Raw genomic sequence first — 27,117 nt, 5'->3', positions numbered from 1 at the left:
TCGGAACACTCCATCGATCCCACGTTCATTATATTATTTGGTAATTTGCTACAAAAATTTATGACCGTTCCTAAACCAGTATTTAAACAGGTCTTTAGTAAATCAAACCTTATACAATTTTTACCCATTGTTTAGTGTTCTATTTTGAGTTGGACCACGACTCGGCCATCGCCACTGATGTCGTGGACTCACCCGGAGCTCTTACAGTATTAAGTCTCAAAATAATAGTAATATTTGTCCTATATACAGAAAATTTGACACACTAAGAGATCTCTCCATTAATCCAGTGCTCTTACAGCCCTGTATAGTCAAACTGACTAAGGATCACTTAAAGTTTGCCTGAGGGGTTATCTTGAGGTTCTCGAGATGATTTCGGGGCTTTAGTGTCCCCGCGGCCCGGTCCTCGACCAGGCCTCCACCCCCAGGAAGCAGCCTATGACAGATGACTAACTCCCAGGTACCTATTTTACTGCTAAGTAACAGGAGCATAGGATGAAAGAAACTCCCCATTGTTCCTCGCCGGCGCCCGGGATCGAACCCAGGACCACAGAATCACAAGTCCAGCGTGCTGTCCGCTCGGCCGACCGGCTCCCAGGGAATAAGATTTAGTGGGGTCTTTGACAACTTTGCAACAATACCACAAAGTTTGGCCAATGACTGATCAACACTACAACAGCAGTTTCCAAACCCATAGCGGGAACCTCTGTACTGTTAACTGAAAAGATAAATGATTTGTTAAGGACACGTTGACCGTCTCGCAGTGCCCAGGACCTGAACCTGTTGGGTAGGGGCTCACCACGCTGGCTACTGCGCTACGGGAACGTGGACGGCTCTCCGTCATGAACCTTACCAGCCACGACACAGCGGGGCCCAACAACCCCCACAGGGTGATGTACCAGCCCGGAACAACCTAAAGAAAACGGTCAATTTAAAGTGGTCTCCCCTACCCTACCAGACGACCCAAAACAGAAAACTGGGCAGTATGTCACTTTCGCCAACCGCTTCCATAATCTAGTACGATCATTTTTAGCCTTATGTAACGCATACGTGCGAAAAGCGACGTTCTTTGTAGGAGGACATACGCAGACCTCTGTGTATATCATATACAGAAAGGTCTGGGGAAAATATTATTCTTGTTTTGTAAATTAATGATGAATAAATATTCATTAAGCACAAGTCAGTAGCTTGAGTGACTTTACTGGAGAGAAAACGGCTCCAGATGACAATAATATGATCACTGACCGTCACATTAATTACTAATAACCCATTATGACACTAAATTACAACTATCCAGCACCAGAAAGTTGACCTTAATTGTGAGAGATTAAAACACTTAAAGAAGTTATGAAGAAATTACTTACGAACGAACAAAGACTTTCATCCTCAGATCTCTTAATATTCAAACCAAAACAGACCGATAAAGTTGTATTAATCTAAAAGTTACAAACTTTAAAGATTCCAATTCGTCGTAAATTGAATATCCAACTATCCAAAATTACATCATTTGATCACATTTTAGTGACAGTATTGGCTAATATTATAACCAAAATAATGGAATTTTTAATAGGCCAAATGGAATCCAATTGGTCAAGACCTGGCTGCCAGACCTGGCTGCCAGACCACAGACTGCCAGTTACAACCTGTTTCAGGAGTTAGAGGCTACAGTTAAGGACTGCCGCCTAGTCAATCCTCCCCGGCCAGGATAGGAACCCAGATCAAATCGCGCTCGGGACAGGTAGTCTCACCACTGCGCCACGGGTTCATTACTCGCCACGCTCATAAAACCTGCGCATTGTCCTCTTCTAGAATTAGAACAGTTGAGAGTGGCAGCACCTCTCATATTACCTGGAGAGGCAAGTTACCTCTTGTGGATCTCTGACCTGTGGCACTCTGTGTCGGTGCCGCATGGTGCCAAGTGGGAGAGATGAGCCTGTCCGGCTGTTACACGAGAGAATGGGATGGTTAACCCCCCACACACACGGCCCCATGTCCCCCCCCTTCCCTTCACCTGAACCTCTGTATGGCTACACCAATCAAAACCCAGGGTCAGACGCGTCCAATAATTCGGCGGAATTCACTTCAGTTTTGGGTTTGTTGACCTAAACTATTTTGTTCTCTTTATGGCCAGAGTTGTGTGGCATATTGCACTGGTCATGTCACTGTACCTTCACTACAGTGTCATCACTGTACCTTCACTACAGTGTCATCACTGTACCTTCACTACACTACAGTCATCACTGTACCTTCACTACACTACAGTCATCACTGTACCTTCACTACACTACAGTCATCACTGTACCTTCACTACACACAGTCATCACTGTACCTTCACTACACACAGTCATCACTGTACCTTCACTACACAGTCATCACTGTACCTTCACTACACACAGTCATCACTGTACCTTCACTACACACAGTCATCACTGTACCTTCACTACACACAGTCACCACTGTACCTTCACTACACACAGTCACCACTGTACCTTCACTACACACAGTCACCACTGTACCTTCACTACACAGTCGTCACTGTACCTTCACTACACAGTCGTCACTGTACCTTCACTACACACCACAGTCATCACTGTACCTTCACTACACAGTCATCACTGTACCTTCACTACACACAGTCGTCACTGTACCTTCACTACACACCACAGTCATCACTGTACCTTCACTACACACTCATCACTGTACCTTCACTACACTACAATCACTGTACCTTCACTACACACAGTCATCACTGTACCTTCACTACACACAGTCATCACTGTACCTTCACTACACACAGTCATCACTGTACCTTCACTACACACACAGTCATCACTGTACCTTCACTACACACAGTCATCACTGTACCTTCACTACACACAGTCATCACTGTACCTTCACTACACACAATCACTGTACCTTCACTACACACAATCACTGTACCTTCACTACACACAGTCATCACTGTACCTTCACTACACACAGTCATCATTGTACCTTCACTACACACAGTCATCACTGTACCTTCACTACACACCACAGTCATCACTGTACCTTCACTACACACCACAGTCATCACTATACCTTCACTACACACAGTCATCACTGTACCTTCACTACACACAGTCATCACTGTACCTTCACTACACACCACAGTCATCACTGTACCTTCACTACACACAATCACTATACCTTCACTACACACAGTCATCACTGTACCTTCACTATACACAGTCATCACTGTACCTTCACTACACACCACAGTCATCACTGTACCTTCACTACACACAGTAATCACTGTACCTTCACTACACACAGTCGTCACTGTACCTTCACTACACACCACAGTCATCACTGTACCTTCACTACACACAATCACTGTACCTTCACTACACACAGTCGTCACTGTACCTTCACTACACACAGTCGTCACTGTACCTTCACTACACACAGTCATCACTGTACCTTCACTACACACAGTCATCACTGTACCTTCACTACACACAGTCATCACTGTACCTTCACTACACACAGTCATCACTGTACCTTCACTACACACAGTCATCACTGTACCTTCACTACACACAGTCACCACTGTACCTTCACTACACACAGTCGTCACTGTACCTTCACTACACACCACAGTCATCACTGTACCTTCACTACACACAGTCGTCACTGTACCTTCACTACACACCAGTCATCACTGTACCTTCACTACACAGTCATCACTGTACCTTCACTACACACAGTCATCACTGTACCTTCACTACACAGTCGTCACTGTACCTTCACTACACACAGTCACCACTGTACCTTCACTACACACAGTCGTCACTGTACCTTCACTACACACAGTCATCACTGTACCTTCACTACACACAGTCATCACTGTACCTTCACTACACACAGTCGTCACTGTACCTTCACTACACACAGTCGTCACTGTACCTTCACTACACACAGTCGTCACTGTACCTTCACTACACACAGTCATCACTGTACCTTCACTACACACAGTCATCACTGTACCTTCACTACACACAGTCATCACTGTACCTTCACTACACACAGTCATCACTGTACCTTCACTACACACAGTCACCACTGTACCTTCACTACACACAGTCACCACTGTACCTTCACTACACACTGTTGCAACAACAATATCGGGCAACAATTACATGCAAAATTGTGGAGAAATTTCTCGGGAATTTCTTTTTTAATTTCGCGGACAGTGACAGAGGGGTCGTGTGGGGGGGGGGGGTTGAGAGTGGTCGTGGTGGGGGTGGTGGAGAGGGGTCGTGGTGGGGGGTGCTGAGAGGGGTCGTGGGGGGGATCAGAGGGGTCGTGGGAAGGGGGTTCAGAGGGGTCGTGGGACTATGTAGCGTCCTCGTGGTCTAGGGCGCCAGCTTTGGAGTACAAAGTGAGCAGGTTCGAATCCACCACAAGGCTCCTCCTGATATGCCCTACGACTGGGCAAGTATTTATCAAAGGTACCAAGCCGGGAAGGCTATGCAACACCATCAAATGTGCGGGATAATCAGAGGGGCGCTAAATACCACCAAGGATGCCAATACGAGAACAGAAACGCATAAGGCGAACGATATCAAAAGTATCCGATTCACTAAGATTTCTATCATGGGACAAGTGACCGTGGGGGACAGTCGGAAAGCAAGACTCACGCTCGTCCTGTAAGTCAGGACATTCAACAAGAATGTGCAAGACTGTAAGAGGGACAATGCAAGTTGGACCTTAAGGAGCAGGGCGGCACTCCATTAAGTCTCCGTGGTGTAGTGGTAAGACACTCGCCTGGCGTTCCGCGAGCGCTTTGTCATGGGTTCGTATCCTGGCCGGGGAGGATTTACTGGGCGCAAATCCTTAACTGTAGCCTCTGTTTAACTCAACAGTAAAATGTGTACTTGGTTGTAACAACGATTCTTCGTGGCGGGGATCGTATTCCAGGGACCTGCATGAAACGCTGCACATACTAGTGGCTGTACGAGAATGTAACAAATCTTGTATATATCTCAAAAAAAAAAAAAGGTGACCGAGTTAAACGTGTATGGCCAATACACTACCTCGCCATAGCTGTTTCCCACCGCCAGTTACGGTGGCAGGAGGAAGGCCACGGGGACACACTATTAAGAGTTTGTTACCAGTAACACGAGACCAACAACCCTGCCAATGGGCAAGGCTGGAGGCATGAATAACTGGGTAAAAGTCGGAATAAAGAATACCTTTATGGGAGATGGGACAAGTGCGGACAGCTTCCTTAGCGGCAGCGTCCGCATGCTCATCTAAAGAGACATCAATATGGCTGGGAACCCAGCAAAAAACGGTCTTGAATCAACTGGAGATAAGAAACAGCCAATGTTGAATCTCGATGACCACCGGATGGACTGGATTCAAGGACTGCAGAGCCATGAGGGCACTACCAGAGTCAACTACAACCACAAAGGAGGATTGACAGTGAGAAAGCAGGAGACGAAGAGCATAGAGAATAGCATAAAGTTCTGCTGTGAAGATGCTAGTCTCCGAAGGCAGGCAACACATAGGTGTGGTCAGGAAAAACAACAGTAGCCAACACTGTCTGCAGACTTTGACCCATCGATGAAGATGGAAACTGAGCAGGAATTTGAAGAAATGTGTTCAAGGAAAAGGCGTTTCAGAACTGTAGGAGGGGGAAAAGCTTTAGTGATATGGGTCAGGGATTTGCAATATTGAGGAAGGGGGACCCTCCATGGGGGGCAAGGACTGAACAACACAAGGAGAAATATTAGTAATACTAACCGAAAGAGAATGTTGCAGGCGAGACAACCGGACAGAAAGAGGGAGATGGTGAAGGGGAACAGGAACTACAGGAGGGGTAAAAGTCACAGCACGACACAGGCGAGAGCAAGGGTGTTGTAAGGACCGCACAAGGTGGCGAAGACAGTAACAATTACGGCGGTCCTGGAGAGACAGGCAGCCAGTGTCAGCGTACTAGCTGAGGGCGGGAGTCGAACGAAAAGCACCAGAGCTGAGTCACAACCCAGCATGGTACAAAGGATCATGACGGCAAAGAGTAGGAGAAGCAGAAGAGTAAGCAGGGCAACCATAATCGAGTTTAGACAGTACAAGAGAGGAATGCAAAGAGGAGCGTGTGCCTATCCGCTCCTCAAGTAGTATGGGACAAAACCTTAAGTAGGTTAAGGGCCTTAGTGCATTCAACTCGGAGGTAAGAGATATGGGGCGACCAAGACAAACGAGTGTCAAGATTAACCCCAAAAGTTTCGGTTAATCTTTGTACACAAGGGGATGACCATAAAGCGACAAAGAGGGACGTAGAACGACATGCTTCCGAGTAAAAGGCATAACACAAGTCTTAGTTGCAGAGAACATGAAGCCATTATTGTTGGCCCAAGATGACACGGAATCAATTACAAGTTCGAGAGGCAAATCATTACCTCGACTGCAAAGAGTAAGATCGTCGACATGGAGAGCAGAGAAGATGCCAGAAGGAAGGGAGGAATGAAGGCCATTAAGGGCAACCAGAAAGAGAGTAGTACTCAGAACGCTATCTTGGGGTACACCTTCGTTTTGCCGAAAAGAGGCAGAAAGAGTGGCCCCCAAACCTGACTCTAAAGGAACAACGAGAGAGGAAGCTTTGGAGGAAGAGACGGAGATTACCACGAAGGCCAAAAACGAAGTTGGGACAGAATATACTATCTCCAAGTCGTGTCAGGTCAAAAAGGACAGCAACAATGGAGGTCTTCGCAGCAAAAGCAGTACGAATATAGACCTCCAAGTTCACCAGGACATCAGTCGTGTTGCGGCACTTGCAAAAACCAAATTGAGAAGGAGAAAGGTGGTGATAGTGTTCCAAGAACCACAACAGACGAACATTTACCATACGCTCAAAGAGTTTGCAGACAAGTAGTAAGGGCAATAGAGTGGAAGTCCTTAGGGGATGTCCCGAGAGACTCTGGTTTCCGATTAGGGAGTACAACGGTATCGAACCAGTCCTCAGGGACGGACGACGACTCCCAGACCTGGTTATACAGACTCAGTATATACTGAGACATGCATTGAGGGAGATGGCGAAGCATCTTATAATGAAAGTCATCCACACCCGCTGCCATAGGACCGCAGAGAGCCAGGGCAGACTGAAGTTCAGAGAGAGTAGGGGTCGTTAAAGGGAAGATGGAGATGAGTGCGGAAATCTAAGGGATGAGATTCAAGAACGGGTTTACGAAGGAAAGAAGGATTGAGGAAGATAAGAATCAGAGCTAATAGTAGAAAAGTGGGAACCCAGTTCGGTCGTGATCTTCACTGGGTTGCCAGAAGAATACCACAGAGGTGAAGGACCGGCGAGACACCTGGAATGAACTTACTCGCTATCTTACAGATTTTCTTCCAGATCTGCGGCAGAGGAGTACCGGACGTAATGGTGGAAACACAAGATTTCCAACTCTCACGTTTAGCAGTACGGATGGTCCTACGGGTCACCACACTTGCCTTACAAAACAAAATAAAAGAATGAGCCGTCTGCTGGCGTCGGTGTTTCTTCCAGGCTGCACGCTTACAGCGAACAGCCCGAGCACAGTTCGCATTCCACCAGGGAACTCACTTAGGGAACTCACTTCCGCGTGCCCTGGGAGGTAGAGCAGAGGGCAGCGTCAAAGATGGTGTCATGAAAAAGTAGGAAGGTATGAGGGAGAGGCAGAGAAGAGAGGTCAGAGAGAGTAGCACGGAGGGTGAAAAGGCGCCAGTCAGCGTTGGCAAACTGCCACCTAGGGAAGGAGAGGGTGAAAAAGGTAACAAGGATGGAGAAATGGTTACTGTTATAGAGGTAATCAAGAACCCGCCATGTGAAATCTAAATAAAGAGATGAGCAGAGAGAAAGGTCAAGACAGGAAAGGGTGCGAGCCCGAGAGTCCACATGAGTGGGTTCACCAGAATTCACAAGAGACAGGGAAGAACAGAGGACAAACAGTTCGAGAAGACGGCCTCGGGTGTTTGTCAGAACATCACCCCAGAGGGTATGTCGACAGTTGAAATCACCCAACAGGAGCACAGGCTCCGACAAGGAGTCCAGTAGGTGCTTAAGATCAGGAAGAGAACGTGGGACATTTGGGGGGAGATAAATGGAACGAACTGTATACCATTTGCTCACAAAGACACGGGCAGCAGAACATTGGAGAGGCGATTGAAAAAGTAGGGGGACAAAGGGAATATTAGTACGAATTTAGATAGCAGTAGAGTTAAGGGCCCCAGCAAAAGCTGGAGGGTGGGGAGGAGAGAAAGGAATAACCACGAAAGTAACCAAGACGAGCACCAAGCATTGGTTCCCGGAGACATACACAAAGTGGTGAAAACTGTGTAATCAGAAGTTAGAGTTCATGGAAGTTGGCATAAAATCCACGTATATTCCATTGAAGAATAGACATTGGCAAAGAGAGAAAGGACAGCAACAGTAACAATGAAGAAACAAAAGTAAAGAAGAACACAACATATTAAATTAGCTCAGGATCAGGGTCAGGGTCAGGGTTAGGGGGCATGGGTAAACTGAGTAAGGATGGAGTGAAGGGAGCGGGAGGGCAGACCAGAGGTGGATGGTTAGGCTCCGGAGGAGGAGACAACCGAGAGGGGCGGTCAAGGACAGGAGAGGAAGGGGGGGGGGGGGGAGGAAGGAAAGGAATTATCAGGAGAAGCGCCAAGTCATTATGACTATATAGCACTGGGAAAGGGTCAGGATAAGGATTTGGGATGGAGCAGGGAGGGGAGGGAATGGTGCCCAACCACTTGGAAGGTCGGGGATTGAACGCCGATCTGCATAAAGTGAGACCGTCGCTCTACCGTCCAGCCCAAGTGGATGGAGGGGGGGGGGGGAGGCAGAAACTGGGAAGCGCACCTCAGCAAGGGCAGCAACCGAGAGAATCAGGGGCTAAAGAAACCTCCATAACTGGGACGGGGTCCGACCACCGAAATGGAAAGGGACGAAGCAAGATAGTCAGAGGTGAGGGGGTGAGGAGAAAGCGATGCCTTCTTACTCGCTGGGGAGGACGAAAGAGAGGAGTTAGGCTTACGTTTCTGACTCAAAGAGACAGGTGTTCCAGCAACAACGTACTGGGCAACAGACTAATGTCTCAACAGAAGATGAACGGGAGGGAACAACATGAAGGTATCTGGGAGGATGATGGACATCAGCCTGGGCAGACAGGTGGCATGGAGGGTCAAGAGACTAGAGGGGGGGAGGGATGGGAAGAAGGATCGGGAAAAGAAGACAGACATGGCAGACTGGGTTGGAAGGGGGAAAACTCCAGATGGAAAACCAGGAGGGGGCCCCTTCGGGACAGAATGTAAAAGAACGGGAGGCAGCGGTGGGCGTGTCTGGGTCTAAGGCCTGGAAATGGTTGTGAGACTGAGTTAGATGGGAAGGACGAGGAGAGGTAGAACGCAACACGCGAGCATAGGATGCACCAGTGAAAGGGGCAAGATGGCAAACTTGGCATCTCACTTCAGGAAAAGACGGACGATTCCGGTGTTTCAAGTTGAGGACGGCTTCCTCAAGTTTGTAGTGTATACACGAGCGAGAAAAGGTAGGGTGGAGCCTCACTGCAACTGAGGCAGCGCACCTGGGAAGACGAGCACTCTGACAGAGTGATCATTTGCCCCACACATGGGGCATAGATACACAGTACTTGTGCATTTGAAGGCATCATGCCCGAACTTCCAGCAGTTATTGCAAAGTATTGGAGAGGGAATGTACTCCTGAATGGAGCATCTGGCACCAGCAAGAATTAGAGAGTGGAAGGGTCCTACTATCAACGGTGATTTTCACAAACTCAAAGGTCTGACGGCGACAACCACAAGAGGGTCGAGAAAACGCGTGTACTTGGAGGACAGAATGGCCGTGGGCTTCGAGGATATAGTACATGGGTGAAGCATTTACAGCGTTGCGGTTCGAACAGAGGTAGTGAACAAAGCACTTGTTCCAGAAGTGTTCGAACGTCATCAGTTGTGAGTCTAGTGTAAACCGTTGTTCATTCATAAACAGCTGGGGTTTGGCAGGTGCATGGAATGGTCTTTGGCCTTTGTTTAGTGGATGGGCTGATGACAACTGATGACGTCCGAAACGTTCCGATATCCCCCCTATGTGTGTGTGCACGTGTGTGTGTGTGTGTGTGTGTGTGTGTGTGTGTGTGTGTGTGTGTGTGTGTGTGTGCACGCGCGAGTGAGAGAAGAGAGAAGAGTGATGAACCTTGGAGTTCTGACCTCTGGCGGCCTCGGGGGGTTCAGGCAGCCACTCCATGGGTGTGGCACTCCGGCACTCACTGGTGGGGGACGCCGCCCCTCCTGACGACGACGCTGCTCCTCCTGATGACGATGATGCCGCCGCCGCTGTCTGAAACACACAAGCACCACGTTACTTAGAGTAGTGTGTGTTTGTTCATGCGTGCGTGGGTGGGTGGGTGTGCGTGCGTGTGCATGCGTGGGTGGGTGGGTGGGTGTGCGTGGGTGTGCGTGTGTGGGTGCGTGGGTGTGCGTGCGTGGGTGGGTGGGTGGGTGGGTGTGCGTGCGTGGGTTGTGCGTGCGTGGGTGGGTGGGTGTGCGTGGGTGGGTGGGTGTGCGTGGATGGGTGGGTGGGTGTGCGTGCGTGGGTTGTGCGTGGGTGGGTGTGCGTGCGTGCGTGCGTGCGTGGGTGGGTGGGTGGGTGGGTGGTGAGTGTGTACTCGCCTAATTGTGTCTGCAGGATCGAGCATTGACTCTTGGATCCTGCCTTTCGAGCATTGGTTGTTTACAGCAATGACTATGGTCCTATTTCCCTATCATATCTAATTTTAAAATTATGAATAGTATTTGCTTCCACAACCTGTTCCTTAAGTGGATTCCACTTTCCCACTACTCTCACGCTAAAAGAAAACTTCCTAACATCTGACTCAGATGATTTTCCAGCTTCCACCCATGTCCCCTCGTTCTGTTACTATTCCATGTGAACATTTCGTCTATGTCCACTCTGTCAATCCCTCCCCCCCCCCCCCCCCCCCCCCGAGTATTTTATACGTTCCTATCATGTTCTTTCCTCTCCCTTCTTCCTAGTGTCGAAAGGCACAGTTCCCTCAGGTACTCCTCATACCCCATCTTTCGTCTGAACCTTTTCCAGTTTCCTTATATGCTTCTTCAGATGGGGACTCCATGATGAGGCGGCATACTCTAAGACTGGCCTCACATAGGCAGTGTAAAGTGCCCTAAATGCATCCTTACTTAGGTTTCTGAATGATGTTCTAACTTTCGCCAGTGTAGAGTACGCTGCTGTCGTTATCCTATTTATATGTGCCTCAGGAGATAGATTAGGTGTTACATCCACACCCAGGTCTCTTTCGCGCGTCGTCACAGGTAGGCAGTTCGCCTTCATTGTGTACTGTCCCTTTGGTCTCCTATCTCCTAGTCCCATTTCCATAACTTTACATTTGCTCGTGTTGAACTCCAGTAGCCATTTCTCTGACCATCTCTGCAACTTGTTCGGGTCCTCTTGGAGGATCCTGCAATCCTCATCTGTCACAACTCTTCTCATCAACTTTGTATCATCCTCAAACATCGACGTGTAGGACTCTACTCCTGTAAACATGTCGTTAACATATACTAGAAATAGAATTGGTCCCAGCACCGATCCTTGAGATACTCCACTCGTTACTGTTCGCCAGTCCGACTTCTCGCCCCTTACCGTAACTCTTTGGCTCCTTCCTGTTAGGTAGTTCTTTATCCATGCTAGGACCTTTCCTCCCACCCCCGCCTGCCTCTCAAGTTTGAACAGCAGTCTCATGTGCGGAACTATATCAAAGGCTTTTTGGCTGTCCAGAAATACACAGTCTGCCCAACCATCTCTGTCCTGTCTTATCCTCTTTATTTTATCATAAAATTCCAAAAAGTTTGCTAGGCATGATTTCCCTTTCCAGAACCCATGTTGATGTTTGTTCACAAACCTAATGTTCTCCAGGTGTGCAACCAGTCGTAGCCTAATTATTCTTTCCAGTATTTTACAGGGGATGCTTGTCAGTGATACAGGTCTATAGTTAAGTGCCTCCTCCCTATCGCCTTTCTTGAAGATCAGTATGACATTTGCCTTCTTCCAGCAATTGGGCAATTCTCCCGACACATTACTCATTAAAGACTCATTAAAGATCCTTGCCAGAGGTACGCCGAGGGCCTGCGCTGCCTCTTTTAGTATCCACGGTGATACTTTGTCTGGTCCAACTGCTTTAGTTGCATCTAGAGTTGTCAACTGTTTCATTACCTCCTCTGCTGTCACCTCTATATCTGATAGTCTTTCATCTAGGGTAACCCCTTCCAACAATGGGAGCTGCTCAGGCTCGGTAGTGAACACTCCATGGAAACTGGCATTCAGTGCCTCGCAGATTTCCTTGTCACTTTCAGTATATGCCTCCTCTGTCTTCCTTAGTCTTGTCACTTGGTCCTTCACCGACATTTTTCTTCTTATATGACTGTGTAGTAACTTAGGTTGTTTTTTCGCTTTGATTGCAATATCGTTCTCATAGTCCCTTTCCGATGTTCGTCTTATGTTAATGTAATCGTTCCTAGCTCTGTTGTATCTGCTTCTGTTGTCCTCTGTTCTTTGTCTTCTGTACTTCCTCCACTCCCGCCTGCTGGCTATCTTTGCTTCCTGACACTGTCTATTAAACCATGGGTTATTATATTCCTTCTTATTTTTTCCCTTTACTGTTGGTATAAATCTCTCTTCGGCCTCCTGGCATTTCTGTATGACTAGGTCCATCATATCTTGGACTGTTTTTCCTCTAATTTCTTCCTCCCACTGCACTTCACCCAGATAGTCCCTTATCCTCTTATAGTCCCCTTTCCTGTAGTCAACTCTCCTTTCCCAGATCTCTTGTCCCATGGTCATAAGTTTGAGTTCCATCATGTAGTCAAAGACTAGGACACAATGGTCACTGGCCCCTAGAGGTATTTCATGTTCCAAATTCTCGATATCGTCTACGTTCTGGGTGAAAATCAGGTCTAATAGGCTCGGTGCATCTCCTCCTCTTTCCCTTGTGTCTTCCTTCACATGTTGTGTTAGGAAATTCCTGTCTATAACGTCTACTAACTTTGTGTGTGTGTGTGTGTGTGTGTGTGTGTGTGTGTGTGTGTGTGTGTGTGTGTGTGTGTGGGGGGGGGGGGGGGAAGGGGGGGGGGAGCATGGGGCCAGGACTGGTGTGTGGGGGAGAGCATGGAGCCAGGACTGGTGTGTGCGGGGAGGAGCATGGGGCCAGGACTGGTGTGTGGGGGGGGGGAGCATGGGGCCAGGACTGGTGTGTGTGGGGGAGGAGCATGGGGCCAGGACTGGTGTGTGGGGGGGAGCATGGGGCCAGGACTGGTGTGTGTGGGGGGGGAGCATGGGGCCAGGACTGGTGCGTGGGGGGGGGGGGAGCATGGGGCCAGGACTGGTGTGTGGGGGGGAGCAGGGGGCCAGGACTGGTGTGTGGGGGAGGAGCATGGGGCCAGGACTGGTGTGTGTGGGGGAGGAGCATGGGGCCAGGACTGGTGTGTGGGGGGGAGCATGGGGCCAGGACTGGTGTGTGTGGGGGGGGAGCATGGGGCCAGGACTGGTGTGTGTGGGGGGAGCATGGGGCCAGGACTGGTGTGTGTGGGGGGAGCATGGGGCCAGGACTGGTGTGTGTGTGGAGGAGCATGGGGCCAGGACTGGTGCGTGGGGGGAGCATGGGGCCAGGACTGGTGCGTGGGGGGGGAGCATGGGGCCAGGACTGGTGCGTGGGGGGGAGCATGGGGCCAGGACTGGTGCGTGGGGGGGGGAGCAGGGGGCCAGGACTGGTGTGTGGGGGGGAGCAGGGGGCCAGGACTGGTGTGTGGGGGGGGGGCATGGGGCCAGGACTGGTGTGTGGGGGGGAGCAGGGGGCCAGGACTGGTGTGTGGGGGGGAGCAGGGGGCCAGGACTGGTGTGTGGGGGGGAGCAGGGGGCCAGGACTGGTGTGTGGGGGGGAGCAGGGGGCCAGGACTGGTGTGTGGGGGGGAGCAGGGGGCCAGGACTGGTGTGTGGGGGGGAGCATGGGGCCAGGACTGGTGTGTGGGGGGGAGCAGGGGGCCAGGACTGGTGTGTGGGGGGGGGGAGCAGGGGGCCAGGACTGGTGTGTGGGGGGGAGCATGGGGCCAGGACTGGTGTGTGGGGGGGAGCAGGGGGCCAGGACTGGTGTGGGGGGGGGGAGGATGGGGCCAGGACAGGTGTGTGGGGGGGAGGATGGGGCCAGGACTGGTGTGTGTGTGTGGGGGGAGGATGGGGCCAGGACAGGTGTGTGTGGGGGAGCATGGGGCCAGGACTGGTGTGTGTGGAGGAGCATGGGGCCAGGACTGGTGTGTGTGGAGGAGCATGGGGCCAGGACTGGTGTGTGTGGAGGAGCATGGGGCCAGGACTGGTGTGTGTGGAGGAGCATGGGGCCAGGACTGGTGTGTGTGGAGGAGCATGGGGCCAGGACTGGTGTGTGTGGAGGAGCATGGGGCCAGGACTGGTGTGTGTGGAGGAGCATGGGGCCAGGACTGGTGTGTGTGGAGGAGCATGGGGCCAGGACTGGTGTGTGTGGAGGAGCATGGGGCCAGGACTGGTGTGGGGGGGCCAGGACTGGTGTGGGGGGCTAGGACTGGTGTGGGGGTCAGGACTGGTGTGTGGGGGGGAGCATGGGGCCAGGACTGGTGTGTGGGGGGGGAGCAGGGGGCCAGGACTGGTGTGTGGGGGGGAGCAGGGGGACAGGACTGGTGTGTGGGGGGGAGCAGGGGGCCAGGACCGGTGTGGGGGGCCAGGACTGGTGTGGGGGGCCAGGACTGGTGTGTGGGGGAGAGCATGGAGCCAGGACTGGTGTGTGGGGGGGAGGATGGGGCCAGGACTGGTGTGTGTGGGGGGGGGGAGCATGGGGCCAGGACTGGTGTGTGTGGGGGAGCATGGGGCCAGGACTGGTGTGTGTGGAGGAGCATGGGGCCAGGACTGGTGTGGGGGGCCAGGACTGGTGTGGGGGGCCAGGACTGGTGTGTGTGGAGGAGCATGGGGGTGGAGGAGCATGGGGGTGGAGGAGCATGCTCACCTCAAGGCTCTTGAGCGTGTGGAGCACCATGCCCTCTACCGTCATGCCGAGGACCTTCTTGTTATCATGGGTGGTGACGACGGGCGGCGGGGCTGAGGTCATCATGATATAGTCGTCCTCAGAGCTCTCTCCTAGCGGGGTCGGCGGCGGCGCCTCGTCTGATACAACAACAACAACATTTAATACAATAACCCCAGAAATTAATCAATAAATCCTAGCAATAGATCTTCCTAATGTAACTATTGGTTTCGAATTAGGTACAGATTACAGACATTAAACATATATATTATTGCTCAATGATCTAGGAAGGTTAAGGCATGTAAGATAAGAACAAAGGTAACTCCAGAAGGCCTATTGGTCCATACGAGGTAGCTCCTATTGGTCCATACGAGGCAGCTCCTATTGGTCCATACGAGGCAGCTCCTATTGGTCCATACGAGGCAGCTCCTATTGGTCCATACGAGGCAGCTCCTATTGGTCCATACGAGGCAGCTCCTATTGGTCCATACGAGGCAGCTGCTATTGGTCCATACGAGGTAGCTCCTATTGGTCCATACGAGGCAGCTCCTATTGGTCCACACGAGGCAGCTCCTATTGGTCCATACGAGGCAGCTGCTATTGGTCCATACGAGGCAGCTCCTATTGGTCCATACGAGGCAGCTGCTATTGGTCCATACGAGGCAGCTCCTATTGGTCCATACGAGGCAGCTCCTATTGGTCCATACGAGGCAGCTCCTATTGGTCCATACGAGGCAGCTCCTATTGGTCCATACGAGGCAGCTCCTATTGGTCCATACGAGGCAGCTCCTATTGGTCCATACGAGGCAGCACCTATTGGTCCATACGAGGCAGCTCCTATTGGTCCATACGAGGCAGCTCCTATTGGTCCATACGAGGCAGCTCCTATTGGTCCATACGAGGCAGCACCTATTGGTCCATACGAGGCAGCTCCTATTGGTCCATACGAGGCAGCTCCTATTGGTCCATACGAGGCAGCTCCTATTGGTCCATACGAGGCAGCTCCTATTGGTCCATACGAGGCAGCTCCTATTGGTCCATACGAGGCAGCTCCTATTGGTCCATACGAGGCAGCTCCTATTGGTCCATACGAGGCAGCTCCTATTGGTCCATACGAGGCAGCTCCTATTGGTCCATACGAGGCAGCTCCTATTGGTCCATACGAGGCAGCTCCTATTGGTCCATACGAGGCAGCTCCTATTGGTCCATACGAGGCAGCTCCTATTGGTCCATACGAGGCAGCTCCTATTGGTCCATACGGGGCAGATCCTGTTTATAACCACCCAATCCCACTCATATACATGTCCAACCCGCGCTTGAAACAATCGAGGGACCCCACCTCCACCACGTTACGCGGTAATTGGTTCCACAAATCAACAACCCTGTTACCAAACCAGTATTTACCCAAGTCTTTCCTAAATCTAAACTTATCCAATTTATACCCATTGTTTCGTGTTCTGTCTTGTGTTGATATTTTTAATACCCTATTAATATCCCCCCTGTTATGTCCATTCACCCACTTGTAAACCTCTATCATGTCACCCCTAACTCTTCGCCTTTCCAGTGAATGCAACTTAAGCTTTGTTAATCTTTCTTCATATGAAAGATTTCTAATTTGGGGAATTAACTTAGTCATCCTACGCTGGACACGTTCAAGTGAATTTATATCCATTCTATAATATGGCGACCAAAACTGAACTGCATAATCTAAATGGGGCCTAACTAGAGCAAGATATAGCTTGAGAACCACACCAGGTGTCTTGTTACTAACGCTGCGATTAATAAATCCAAGTGTCCGATTTGCCTTATTACGAACATTTATGCATTGATCCTTTTGTTTTAAATTCTTACTAATCATAACTCCCAGATCCCTTTCGCAATCCGACTTCGCAATCTCAACACCATCTAGCTCGTATCTTGTAACTCTATCATCATTACCTAACCTCAGAACTTTACATTTATCAGCATTAAACTGCATCTGCCAATCCTTTGACCATTTCAAAACCCTATCTAGATCAACTTGAAGTGATAATGAATCTTTCTGTGTAAAATACGTCCCGATTTTTGTATCATCGGCAAATTTGCAAATATTGCTACTCAATATGCCTTCTGCAGTTACCTTTATTCTTATGTGTTTATGTTCTTAACGGGGTCAGAGTGTCCAGTAACAGTGGTAGTGTGATACAGTTCACGGAACAAGCGATAGAAGAACATTTTAAATCACTAACAAGAACAGATGAACAGCTGGTCTCAACAATAACAAGAGAGAGAAAACGGGTGATTGCCAAGACTCGCAGACGCAGGGGAAACTGCGCCAATTTGGTGGCTCCCTTCCGGATCATCCCCACGCCCCTCACCCACAGTACCTACCCAGAAGGAGATCGTAGACATTGACCCTGTGGTTGACGCGGTGCTGGAGGCCGAGGTAGACGAGGGTGCGGGCGGCGTGGTGCTTGACGTAGCGGGCGTGTCTGGTGGAGTGGTTGGTGTAGAACCACTCGTCGGAGGGCAGGATGAGCTGCGTGAGGGCGTCGGGCACCTTGGCGGCCAGGAGCGCCTGGTGGTAGTGCGGGTTGAGCCCCAACGTCGCCACCACCTGCAGCACCGAGCACAGCAGTTGCTGCCGCAGGACGGACACGTGTTAGACACATCTTACACACGTGTTAGGTGTTACACACGTGTTAGGTGTTACACACGTGTTATGCTGGCGTTAAACACAAGGGAAGAAAATATATCATAAGGTATTAAATGAGAAAACTCCCAGGTGTCAGATCACCACCAGGAAGGGGGGGGGGGAGTGTCAGGTGTCAACAACAAGCAGTGTTGTGGAGCTCACCGGGTCGTGGGTGGTGTCGAGGGCGGCGACCAATGAGCGGAGGCGGTTCTCCTCCACCAGTTGTGATTGGATGGCCGGACAGTGGGTCATGAACAGCAGTACTCTAGAACTGAGGATCTGCAGGCAGTGGGAGCGGCACTGGCGGAGCCTGTAGGTGGTAGATGGTGGTAGATGGTGGTAGATGATGGTAGATGGTGGTAAATGCAGGCGAGGAGTCACAATAATGTGGCTGAAGTATGTTGACCAGACCACACACTAGAAGTTGAAGGGACGACGACGTTTCGGTCCGTCCTCGACTATTCTCAAGTCGATCATTCTCACAATCTACTTGAAAATGGTCCAGGACGGACCGAAACGTCGTCGTCCCTTCAACTTCTAGCGTGTGGTCTGGTCAACATGGTGGTAGATGGTGGTAGGTAAGGGCCCAGTACTACCAACTGGACCTTCCCCAAACACTATGATAACTAAGTAACTATATTTAGTGTTCAATAACTAGTTTCCTCAAGGCTTTTACCATTATCAATTGTTTACAAAGTGTTACGAAGTGCAAACAGTAAGAAGTGTTACTCAGTATATATTAGTATTAATCAAAATGCTCTAGGATACCATATACTCTAGTGTACAATACTCTAGTATTACAGAGCCCCTGGCACTCACAGCCCCTGGCACTCACAGCCCCCTGGCACTCACCTCACAGCCCCCTGGCACTCACCTCACAGCCCCTTGGCACTCGCCTCAGCCCCCTGGCACTCGCCTCAGCCCCCTGGCACTCGCCTCACAGGCCCCTGGCACTCGCCTCACAGGCCCCTGGCACTCACCTCACAGGCCCCTGGCACTCACCTCACAGGCCCCTGGCACTCACCTCACAGGCCCCTGGCACTCACCTCACAGGCCCCTGGCACTCACCTCACAGGCCCCTGGCACTCACCTCACAGGCCCCTGGCACTCACCTCACAGGCCCCTGGCACTCACCTCACAGGCCCCTGGCACTCACCTCACAGGCCCCTGGCACTCACCTCACAGGCCCCTGGCACTCACCTCACAGGCCCCTGGCACTCACCTCACAGGCCCCTGGCACTCACCTCACAGGCCCCTGGCACTCACCTCACAGGCCCCTGGCACTCACCTCACAGGCCCCTGGCACTCACCTCACAGGCCCCTGGCACTCACCTCACAGGCCCCTGGCACTCACCTCACAGGCCCCTGGCACTCACCTCACAGGCCCCTGGCACTCACCTCACAGGCCCCTGGCACTCACCTCACAGGCCCCTGGCACTCACCTCACAGGCCCCTGGCACTCACCTCACAGGCCCCTGGCACTCACCTCACAGGCCCCTGGCACTCACCTCACAGGCCCCTGGCACTCACCTCACAGGCCCCTGGCACTCACCTCACAGGCCCCTGGCACTCACCTCACAGCCCCCTGGCACTCACCTCACAGCCCCCTGGCACTCACCTCACAGCCCCCTGGCACTCACCTCACAGCCCCCTGGCACTCACCTCACAGCCCCCTGGCACTCACCTCACAGCCCCCTGGCACTCACCTCACAGCCCCCTGGCACTCACCTCACAGCCCCCTGGCACTCACCTCACAGCCCCCTGGCACTCACCTCACAGCCCCCTGGCACTCACCACAGCCCCTGGCACTCACCTCTGGCTGGGTTGGCACTGCTGCTTGGCTCCCACTGTCCGCTTGTGGAGAGTTATGGCGTTGTGCATCACGTTCAGTATGGAGACCGCGGATATGTTGGCCAGCGTCCCTGTAGGGTAGGAACATGTTGGTCAAGGCCCCTGTGGGGGGGGGGGGGGACATGTTGGTCAGGGTCCCTGTGGGGGGGAACATGTTGGTCAGAGTCCCTGTGGGGGGGACATGTTGGTCAAGGCCCCTGTGGGGGGGGGACATGTTGGTCAGGGTCCCTGTGGGGGGAACATGTTGGTCAAGGCCCCGGTGGGGGGAAACATGTTGGTCAAGGCCCCTGTGGGGGGGGGACATGTTGGTCAGGGTCCCTGTGGGGGGGGGACATGTTGGTCAGGGTCCCTGTGGGGGGGAACATGTTAGTCAGGGTCCCTGTGGGGGGGACATGTTGGTCAAGGCCCCTGTGGGGGGGGGGAACATGTTGGTCAGGGTCCCTGTGGAGGGGGGGGGAACATGTTGGTCAGGGCCCCTGTGGGGGGGATATGTTGGCCAGCGTCCCTGTGGGAGGGAACATGTTGGTCAGGGTCCCTGTGGGGGGGACATGTTGGTCAGGGTCCCTGTGGGGGGGGACATGTTGGTCAAGGCCCCTGTGGGGGGGGGGAACATGTTGGTCAGGGTCCCTGTGGAGGGGGGGGGGAACATGTTGGTCAGGGCCCCTGTGGGGGGGATATGTTGGCCAGCGTCCCTGTGGGAGGGAACATGTTGGTCAGGGCCCCTGTGGGGGGGGGGAACATGTTGGTCAGGGCCCCTGTGGGGGGGGGGGGACATGTTGGTCAGGGCCCCTGTGGGGGGGGGAACATGTTGGTCAGGGCCCCTGTGGGGGGGGGGGAACATGTTGGTCAGGGTCCCTGTGGGGGGGGGGAACATGTTGGTCAGGGTCCCTGTGGGGGGGGACATGTTGGTCAGGGCCCCTGTGGGGGGGGGAACATGTTGGTCAGGGTCCCTGTGGGGGGGGGAACATGTTGGTCAGGGTCCCTGTGGGGGGGGGACATGTTGGTCAGGGTCCCTGTGGGGGGACATGTTGGTCAAGGCCCCTGTGGGGGGGACATGTTGGTCAGGGTCCCTGTGGGGGGGGACATGTTGGTCAAGGCCCCTGTGGGGGGGGGAACATGTTGGTCAGGGCCCCTGTGGGGGGGGGAACATGTTGGTCAGGGCCCCTGTGGGGGGGAACATGTTGGTCAGGGTCCCTGTGGGGGGGGACATGTTGGTCAAGGCACCTGTGGGGGGGGGACATGTTGGTCAGGGTCCCTGTGGGGGGGGAACATGTTGGTCAGGGCCCCTGTGGGGGGGGGGACATGTTGGTCAGGGTCCCTGTGGGGGGGAACATGTTGGTCAGGGTCCCTGTGGGGGGGACATGTTGGTCAGGGCTCCTGTGGGGGGGAACATGTTGGTCAAGGCCCCGGTGGGGGGGAACATGTTGGTCAGGGCCCCTGTGGGGGGGGGGGAACATGTTGGTCAGGGTCCCTGTGGGGGGGACATGTTGGTCAGGGCCCCTGTGGGAGGGAACATGCTGGTCAGGGCTCCTGTGGGGGGGAACATGTTGGTCAGGGCCCCGGTGGGGGGGGAACATGTTGGTCAGGGCCCCTGTGGGGGGGGAACATGTTGGTCAGGGTCCCTGTGGGGGGGACATGTTGGTCAGGGCTCCTGTGGGGGGGAACATGTTGGTCAGGGCCCCTGTGGGGGGGGGAACATGTTGGTCAGGGTCCCTGTGGGGGGGACATGTTGGTCAGGGCTCCTGTGGGGGGGAACATGTTGGTCAGGGCCCCTGTGGGGGGGGGACATGTTGGTCAGGGTCCCTGTGGGGGGGGGGAACATGTTGGTCAGGGCCCCTGTGGGGGGGGGGACATGTTGGTCAGGGTCCCTGTGGGGGGGGAACATGTTGGTCAGGGCCCCTGTGGGGGGGGACATGTTGGTCAGGGTCCCTGTGGGGGGGAACATGTTGGTCAGGGCCCCTGTGGGGGGGGGGGAACATGTTGGTCAGGGTCCCTGTGGGGGGAACATGTTGGTCAGGGCCCCTGTGGGGGGGGGAACATGTTGGTCAGGGCCCCTGTGGGGGGGGGGGGGAACATGTTGGTCAGGGCCCCTGTGGGGGGGGGAACATGTTGGTCAGGGTCCCTGTGGGGGGGGGAACATGTTGGTCAGGGTCCCTGTGGGGGGGGAACATGTTGGCCAGGGCCCCTGTGGGGGGGGGGACATGTTGGCCAGGGCCCCTGTGGGGGGGGGGACATGTTGGTCAGGGCCCCTGTGGGGGGGACATGTTGGACAGGGTCCCTGTGGTGGGGGGGACATGTTGGTCAGGGTCCCTGTGGGGGGGGGGACATGTTGGTCAGGGCCCCTGTGGGGGGGGGGGAACATGTTGGTCAGGGCCCCTGTGGGGGGGGGGAACATGTTGGTCAGGGCCCCTGTGGGGGGGGAACATGCTGGCCAGGGCCCCTGTGGGGGGGGCCCCCACTAAATCCCAATAATCCCAAAATTCTCACAAAATATCCACGTTTTCTATACGTTGTCTGGTTAGGTTAGGTAAGTGGCTTGGGTTCACGCGTTAAGGTTAGTACGGTGAAAATTGCACGTTGTGGCACGTGTAGAGACCTACATTAACAGGCCGTAAAGTATCAGGAGGTATGATAGTTTAGGACGTACCGATAATGGTGGTGTTGTGGTGGGCGGCGTCGGTGTGGGCGGCGTCGGTGTGGGCGGCGGCGTCGGTAGAGGTGCTGTGGTAGCGCCACAGGAGCAGCCACTGGCCGTAGTGGGTGAGGCCGCCCCTGCCAGGGACGGTGTCAGGGGTGCCCATGGTGCTGGAGCTGCCCTCCCCGCTGCCCACACTGCCCGCACGACTGTTCTGCCGGGCCAGGCGGCACCCTGGCACCGCCCTCTTCACCTTCCTGGTCACAACACTCACATTGTACAACCACCATTTACGAAATATACAATAAATCACTTTTATACAAATGATAAAATTTATAGTCACATTGTGATGTATATCAAGCAGTGAGACGACTCGAACCCGCGTCAAGGATACTCTAGACGACTTCGTCTCCTGCTAGCCAAGGCCTTCAACTTGCCCAAATGTTACACTTTACCCTGATGTACCCCCCCCCCCCCCTCCCTGTCATGCTGGGGGGGGGGTAATCGCCCTCATTAATATCCAGTAAATAAGTTCTCAAGGCATAAAATAAAGTTATAAATTTAGACCAAATTTACTGAAAATTCTTCAATTAATTAAACACAACAAATTAATTCATTACTCATAAAGACGATAAAAAATATCTTATATCTGTGGTATTGTTGCTGTCGTTCCAAAGTAATTGGTGGATGGGAAGGATCACTTGTACAGTCAGTCACTGCTCTCTCCACCTCCCGTCACCTATACTATTATATATATAAACATTACTACTGTTACAACGTCCTCTCATATTTCTCCCCAGTGGCAGCGTTAAGAGTCATATCCACTTACCTGGCAGGTTCCCAGAGGTGCAGGGAGTCATTTGATATGAGAGGCTACTGAATACATTACATATTTATGGAGAAATTATCAAATTTTAAGTTTTGCAGGTAAGGGGGCTTATGCCCCTAATACATACAAAATGGCGACATGTCTAGGATTTTGGCGCCTAGACGTGAGGCGCCAGCTGGCTAGCGATTGGCTGGCTGAGATCACGTAACGTGGCTGACCAATCAGAGCCAACTGTGACGTCACTGGGAAGCCTGGCACAGGACGGCAGGTCACTGCGCCAGCCAGAGTGCCACAGATCTTTGACGCGAGTGGAAGTGCGTCAATGAGCTCTCGAGATTGGAGGTCCTGGGAACCTCGCTTAGTGGATTTGAGCAGCCATCGCAGTCTACCATTGTCGCAGAGGAATAGGTGCTCCTGGGAGTATGGAGAAGCCGAGTTTAGTGGGCAAACAAGTGCCAAGTACTCGTGGCTATTAGTCGTGGACGGAGGGTGAGCGGCGACACAGTGAGGCCAAGTTGTGGCGCCCTGGTACGACGTCCAGTGCTGTTGTCATTGTCACATCTACTGAAGTTCTGGAGTGAAGACACTCAATCCGGATCCAAGATCATGGGTTCGTATCCTGGCCGGGAAGGATTTACTGGGCGCAAATCCTTAACTGTAGCCTCTGTTTAACAACAGTAAAATGTGTACTTGGTTGTAAAAACGATTCTTCGCGGCGGGGATCGTATTCCAGGGACCTGCCCGAAACGCTACGCGTACTAGTGGCTCTACAAGAATGTAACAACTCTTCTATATATCTCTCAAAAAAGAGAAAACGTCTCATTGAAGGCGCGAGTGCGGACAGTGACAAGCTCCGTGACCAATGGTTGCACCAGCTCAGAAAACCTGAAGCCAAGGATTAGTAGGCAAGGCAGTGACGCGAGTTCTGCACGACGCCCGAGCACTTGTGACAAGAGGAACGCCGAGGAGCCACCTGGGCACCGTGTACCTTCTACCATGGTGGACAGGCGTCCATGGACAGGTTATCATCTTCTTGAGGTTATCTTGAGACGATTTCGTGGCTTTAGTGTCCCCGCGGCCCGGTCTTCGACCAGGCCTCCACCCCCAAGGAAGCAGCCCGTGACAGCTGACTAACAACCAGGTACCTTTTACTGCTAGGTAACAGGAGCATAGGGTGAAAGAAACTCTGCCCATTGTTTCTCGCCGGCGCCCGGGATCGAACCGGGGACCACAGGATCACAAGTCCAGTGTGCTGTCCGCTCGGCCGACCGGCTCCCTCCGGGGTGCAGTTACACACCCAGTTGACGACCTGACGAGTAGTTGAGTGACACAGGTGCGTGACGGGTGACCTGTGAGCCTTCGTTATGGCAGGCAAGACAGAGGAAGTGCTGTAGCCGCATGAAGCGACGTCTTGAGGTTAGTAGTGCGTCTTCCATGACTCTTCCGTGGGACAAGACCAGATCGCTAGTGGCGGTTCACCCGTAGGTTGGCCTGACGGGCTCCCAGAGCGATCAGCCAGGTGTGAGGGAGCAAAGCCCCGCGGTGGTGGGCATTGTGGTGGTGGTGTGGTACTGAGGAAGTCTTGGTTGTAGGGGTGATATAAAGCCATTGCTTGGTTACTGACTGTCATACTTGTAATGATACAGAACTAGCAGCTACCAAGCTTGGCGGGTGTCTTGTACCCTCTCTCTTTACTGCGGCCGTATGAAACGCACCGCATACAATTTTTTTTTTTTTTTTTTTTTTTTTTTTTTTTTTTTTGAGATATATAGAAGAGTTGTTACATTCTTGTAGAGCCACTAGTACGTGTAGCGTTTCGGGCAGGTCCCTGGAATACGATCCCCGCCGCGAAGAATCGTTGTTACAACCAAGTACACATTTTACTGTTGAGTTAAACAGAGGCTACAGTTAAGGATTTGCGCCCAGTAAATCCTCCCCGGCCAGGATACGAACCCATGACATAGCGCTCGCGGAACGCCAGGCGAGTGTCTTACCACTACACCACGGTGACAAATGGATAATGCCGTTTGATATGAACGTGACAGGCTTGGTGTGGTCCTCATCTTGCGTACCGATACACACACCAGTAAGGCACCTCCACCACGACAGGCAGCCGAGCGGACAGCACACTGTACTTGTGATCCTGTGGTCCCGGGTTCGATCCCGGGCGCCGGCGAGAAACAATGGGCAAAGTTTCTTTCACCCTATGCTCCTGTTACCTAGCAGTAAAATAGGTACCTGGGTGTTAGTCAGCTGTCACGGGCTGCTTCCTGGGGGTGGAGGCCTGGTAGAGGACCGGGCCGCGGGGACACTAAAGCCCCGAAATCCTCTCAAGATAACCAAGATAACCTCACCCCCCCCCCTTGTAACGCTACATATATTTACTACATACGTAATCATTTCTGCAGCGGTATCACCTACTCGTATCAGCGAAAGCTTCCACTCTCACAATCAACCTAAAATGGCTTAATATATTAACCTGATACTGATAATTCCAATATTTGTCTCTCAGAAATATATAAGAATAGACATTAATTATTCAATGATTTACTAATTTGGTTTAGGTTAAAACGACAGTGTATAACAGTCTTGGAATTATCAGCTAAATGATAACTATATAATTGATGTTAATTAACACTATATATCAACACCATAATTGGCAGGTGACCTATACTCTCAGGTGGATGTGTGAGGCGGGTACACACCAGTCTAGATCCACCCCAGTAGTGGATAGGTCCGCCTAGATCCACCCCAGTAGTGGATAGGTCAGCCTAGGTCCACCCCTGTAGTGGATAGGTCCCCTTAGATCCACCCCAGTAGTGGATAGGTCCCCTTAGATCCACCCCAGTAGTGGATAGGTCCACCTAGATCCACCCCAATAGAGGATAGGTCCCCTAGATCCACCCCAGTAGTGGATAGGTCCGCCTAGATCCACCCCAGTAGTGGATAGGTCCCCTTAGATCCACCCCAGTAGTGGATAGGTCCGCCTAGGTCCACCCCAGTAGTGGATAGGTCCCCTTAGATCCACCCCAGTAGTGGATAGGAACACCTAGATCCACCCCAATAGTGGATAGGTCCCCTAGATCCACCCCAGTAGTGGATAGGTCCGCCTAGGTCCACCCCAGTAGTGGATAGGTCCCCTTAGATCCACCCCAGTAGTGGATAGGTCCACCTAGATCCACCCCAATAGAGGATAGGTCCCCTAGATCCACCCCAGTAGTGGATAGGTCCGCCTAGATCCACCCCAGTAGTGGACAGGTCCCCCTAGATCCACCCCAGTAGTGGATAGGTCCACCTAGATCCACCCCAGTAGTGGATAGGTTCACCTGGATCCACCCCAGTAGTGGATAGGTCCACCTAGATCCACCCCAGTAGTGGATAGGTCCACCTAGATCCACCCCAGTAGTGGATAGGAACACCTAGATCCACCCCAGTAGTGGACAGGTCCACTTAGATCCACCCCAGTAGTGGATAGGTCCACCTAGATCCACCCAGTAGTGGACAGGTCCCCCTAGATCCACCCCAGTAGTGGACAGGTCCCCCTAGAGCCACCCCAGTAGTGGACAGGTCCCCCTAGATCCACCCCAGTAGTGGATAGGTCCCCCTAGATCCACCCCAGTAGTGGATAGGTCCACCTAGATCCACCCAGTAGTGGACAGGTCCACCTAGATCCACCCCAGTAGTGGATAGGTCCCCCTAGATCCACCCCAGTAGTGGACAGGTCCACTTAGATCCACCCCAGTAGTGGATAGGTCCACCTAGATCCACCCAGTAGTGGACAGGTCCACCTAGATCCACCCCAGTAGTGGATAGGTCCCCCTAGATCCACCCAGTAGTGGACAGGTCCACTTAGATCCACCCCAGTAGTGGATAGGTCCACCTAGATCCACCCCAGTAGTGGACAGGTCCACTTAGATCCACCCCAGTAGTGGATAGGTCCACCTAGATCCACCCAGTAGTGGACAGGTCCACCTAGATCCACCCCAGTAGTGGATAGGTCCCCCTAGATCCACCCCAGTAGTGG

At 52.7% G+C, this 27,117-nt stretch overlaps 1 protein-coding gene across 1 annotated transcript in view; it reads right to left on the bottom strand.

Moving 5' to 3' along the window:
* Nucleotides 1–27,117, bottom strand: part of LOC123770570 (uncharacterized) — a 564,737-nt gene that overhangs the window by 437,105 nt on the left and 100,515 nt on the right. Inside the window, 6 exon segments of the mRNA XM_069301599.1 lie at nucleotides 10,255–10,384; nucleotides 15,087–15,244; nucleotides 17,475–17,724; nucleotides 17,941–18,088; nucleotides 19,592–19,700; nucleotides 22,277–22,521. Of these exon segments, the coding sequence (XP_069157700.1) occupies nucleotides 10,255–10,384; nucleotides 15,087–15,244; nucleotides 17,475–17,724; nucleotides 17,941–18,088; nucleotides 19,592–19,700; nucleotides 22,277–22,521 (1,040 nt within the window).

The sequence above is a fragment of the Procambarus clarkii genome, chromosome 46 (genome assembly GCF_040958095.1).
Source record: "Procambarus clarkii isolate CNS0578487 chromosome 46, FALCON_Pclarkii_2.0, whole genome shotgun sequence".
Taxonomy (NCBI): domain Eukaryota; kingdom Metazoa; phylum Arthropoda; class Malacostraca; order Decapoda; family Cambaridae; genus Procambarus; species Procambarus clarkii.
The sequence above is the reverse complement of the archived record's forward strand: the minus strand, read 5'-3'. Positions and strand labels throughout refer to the sequence as shown.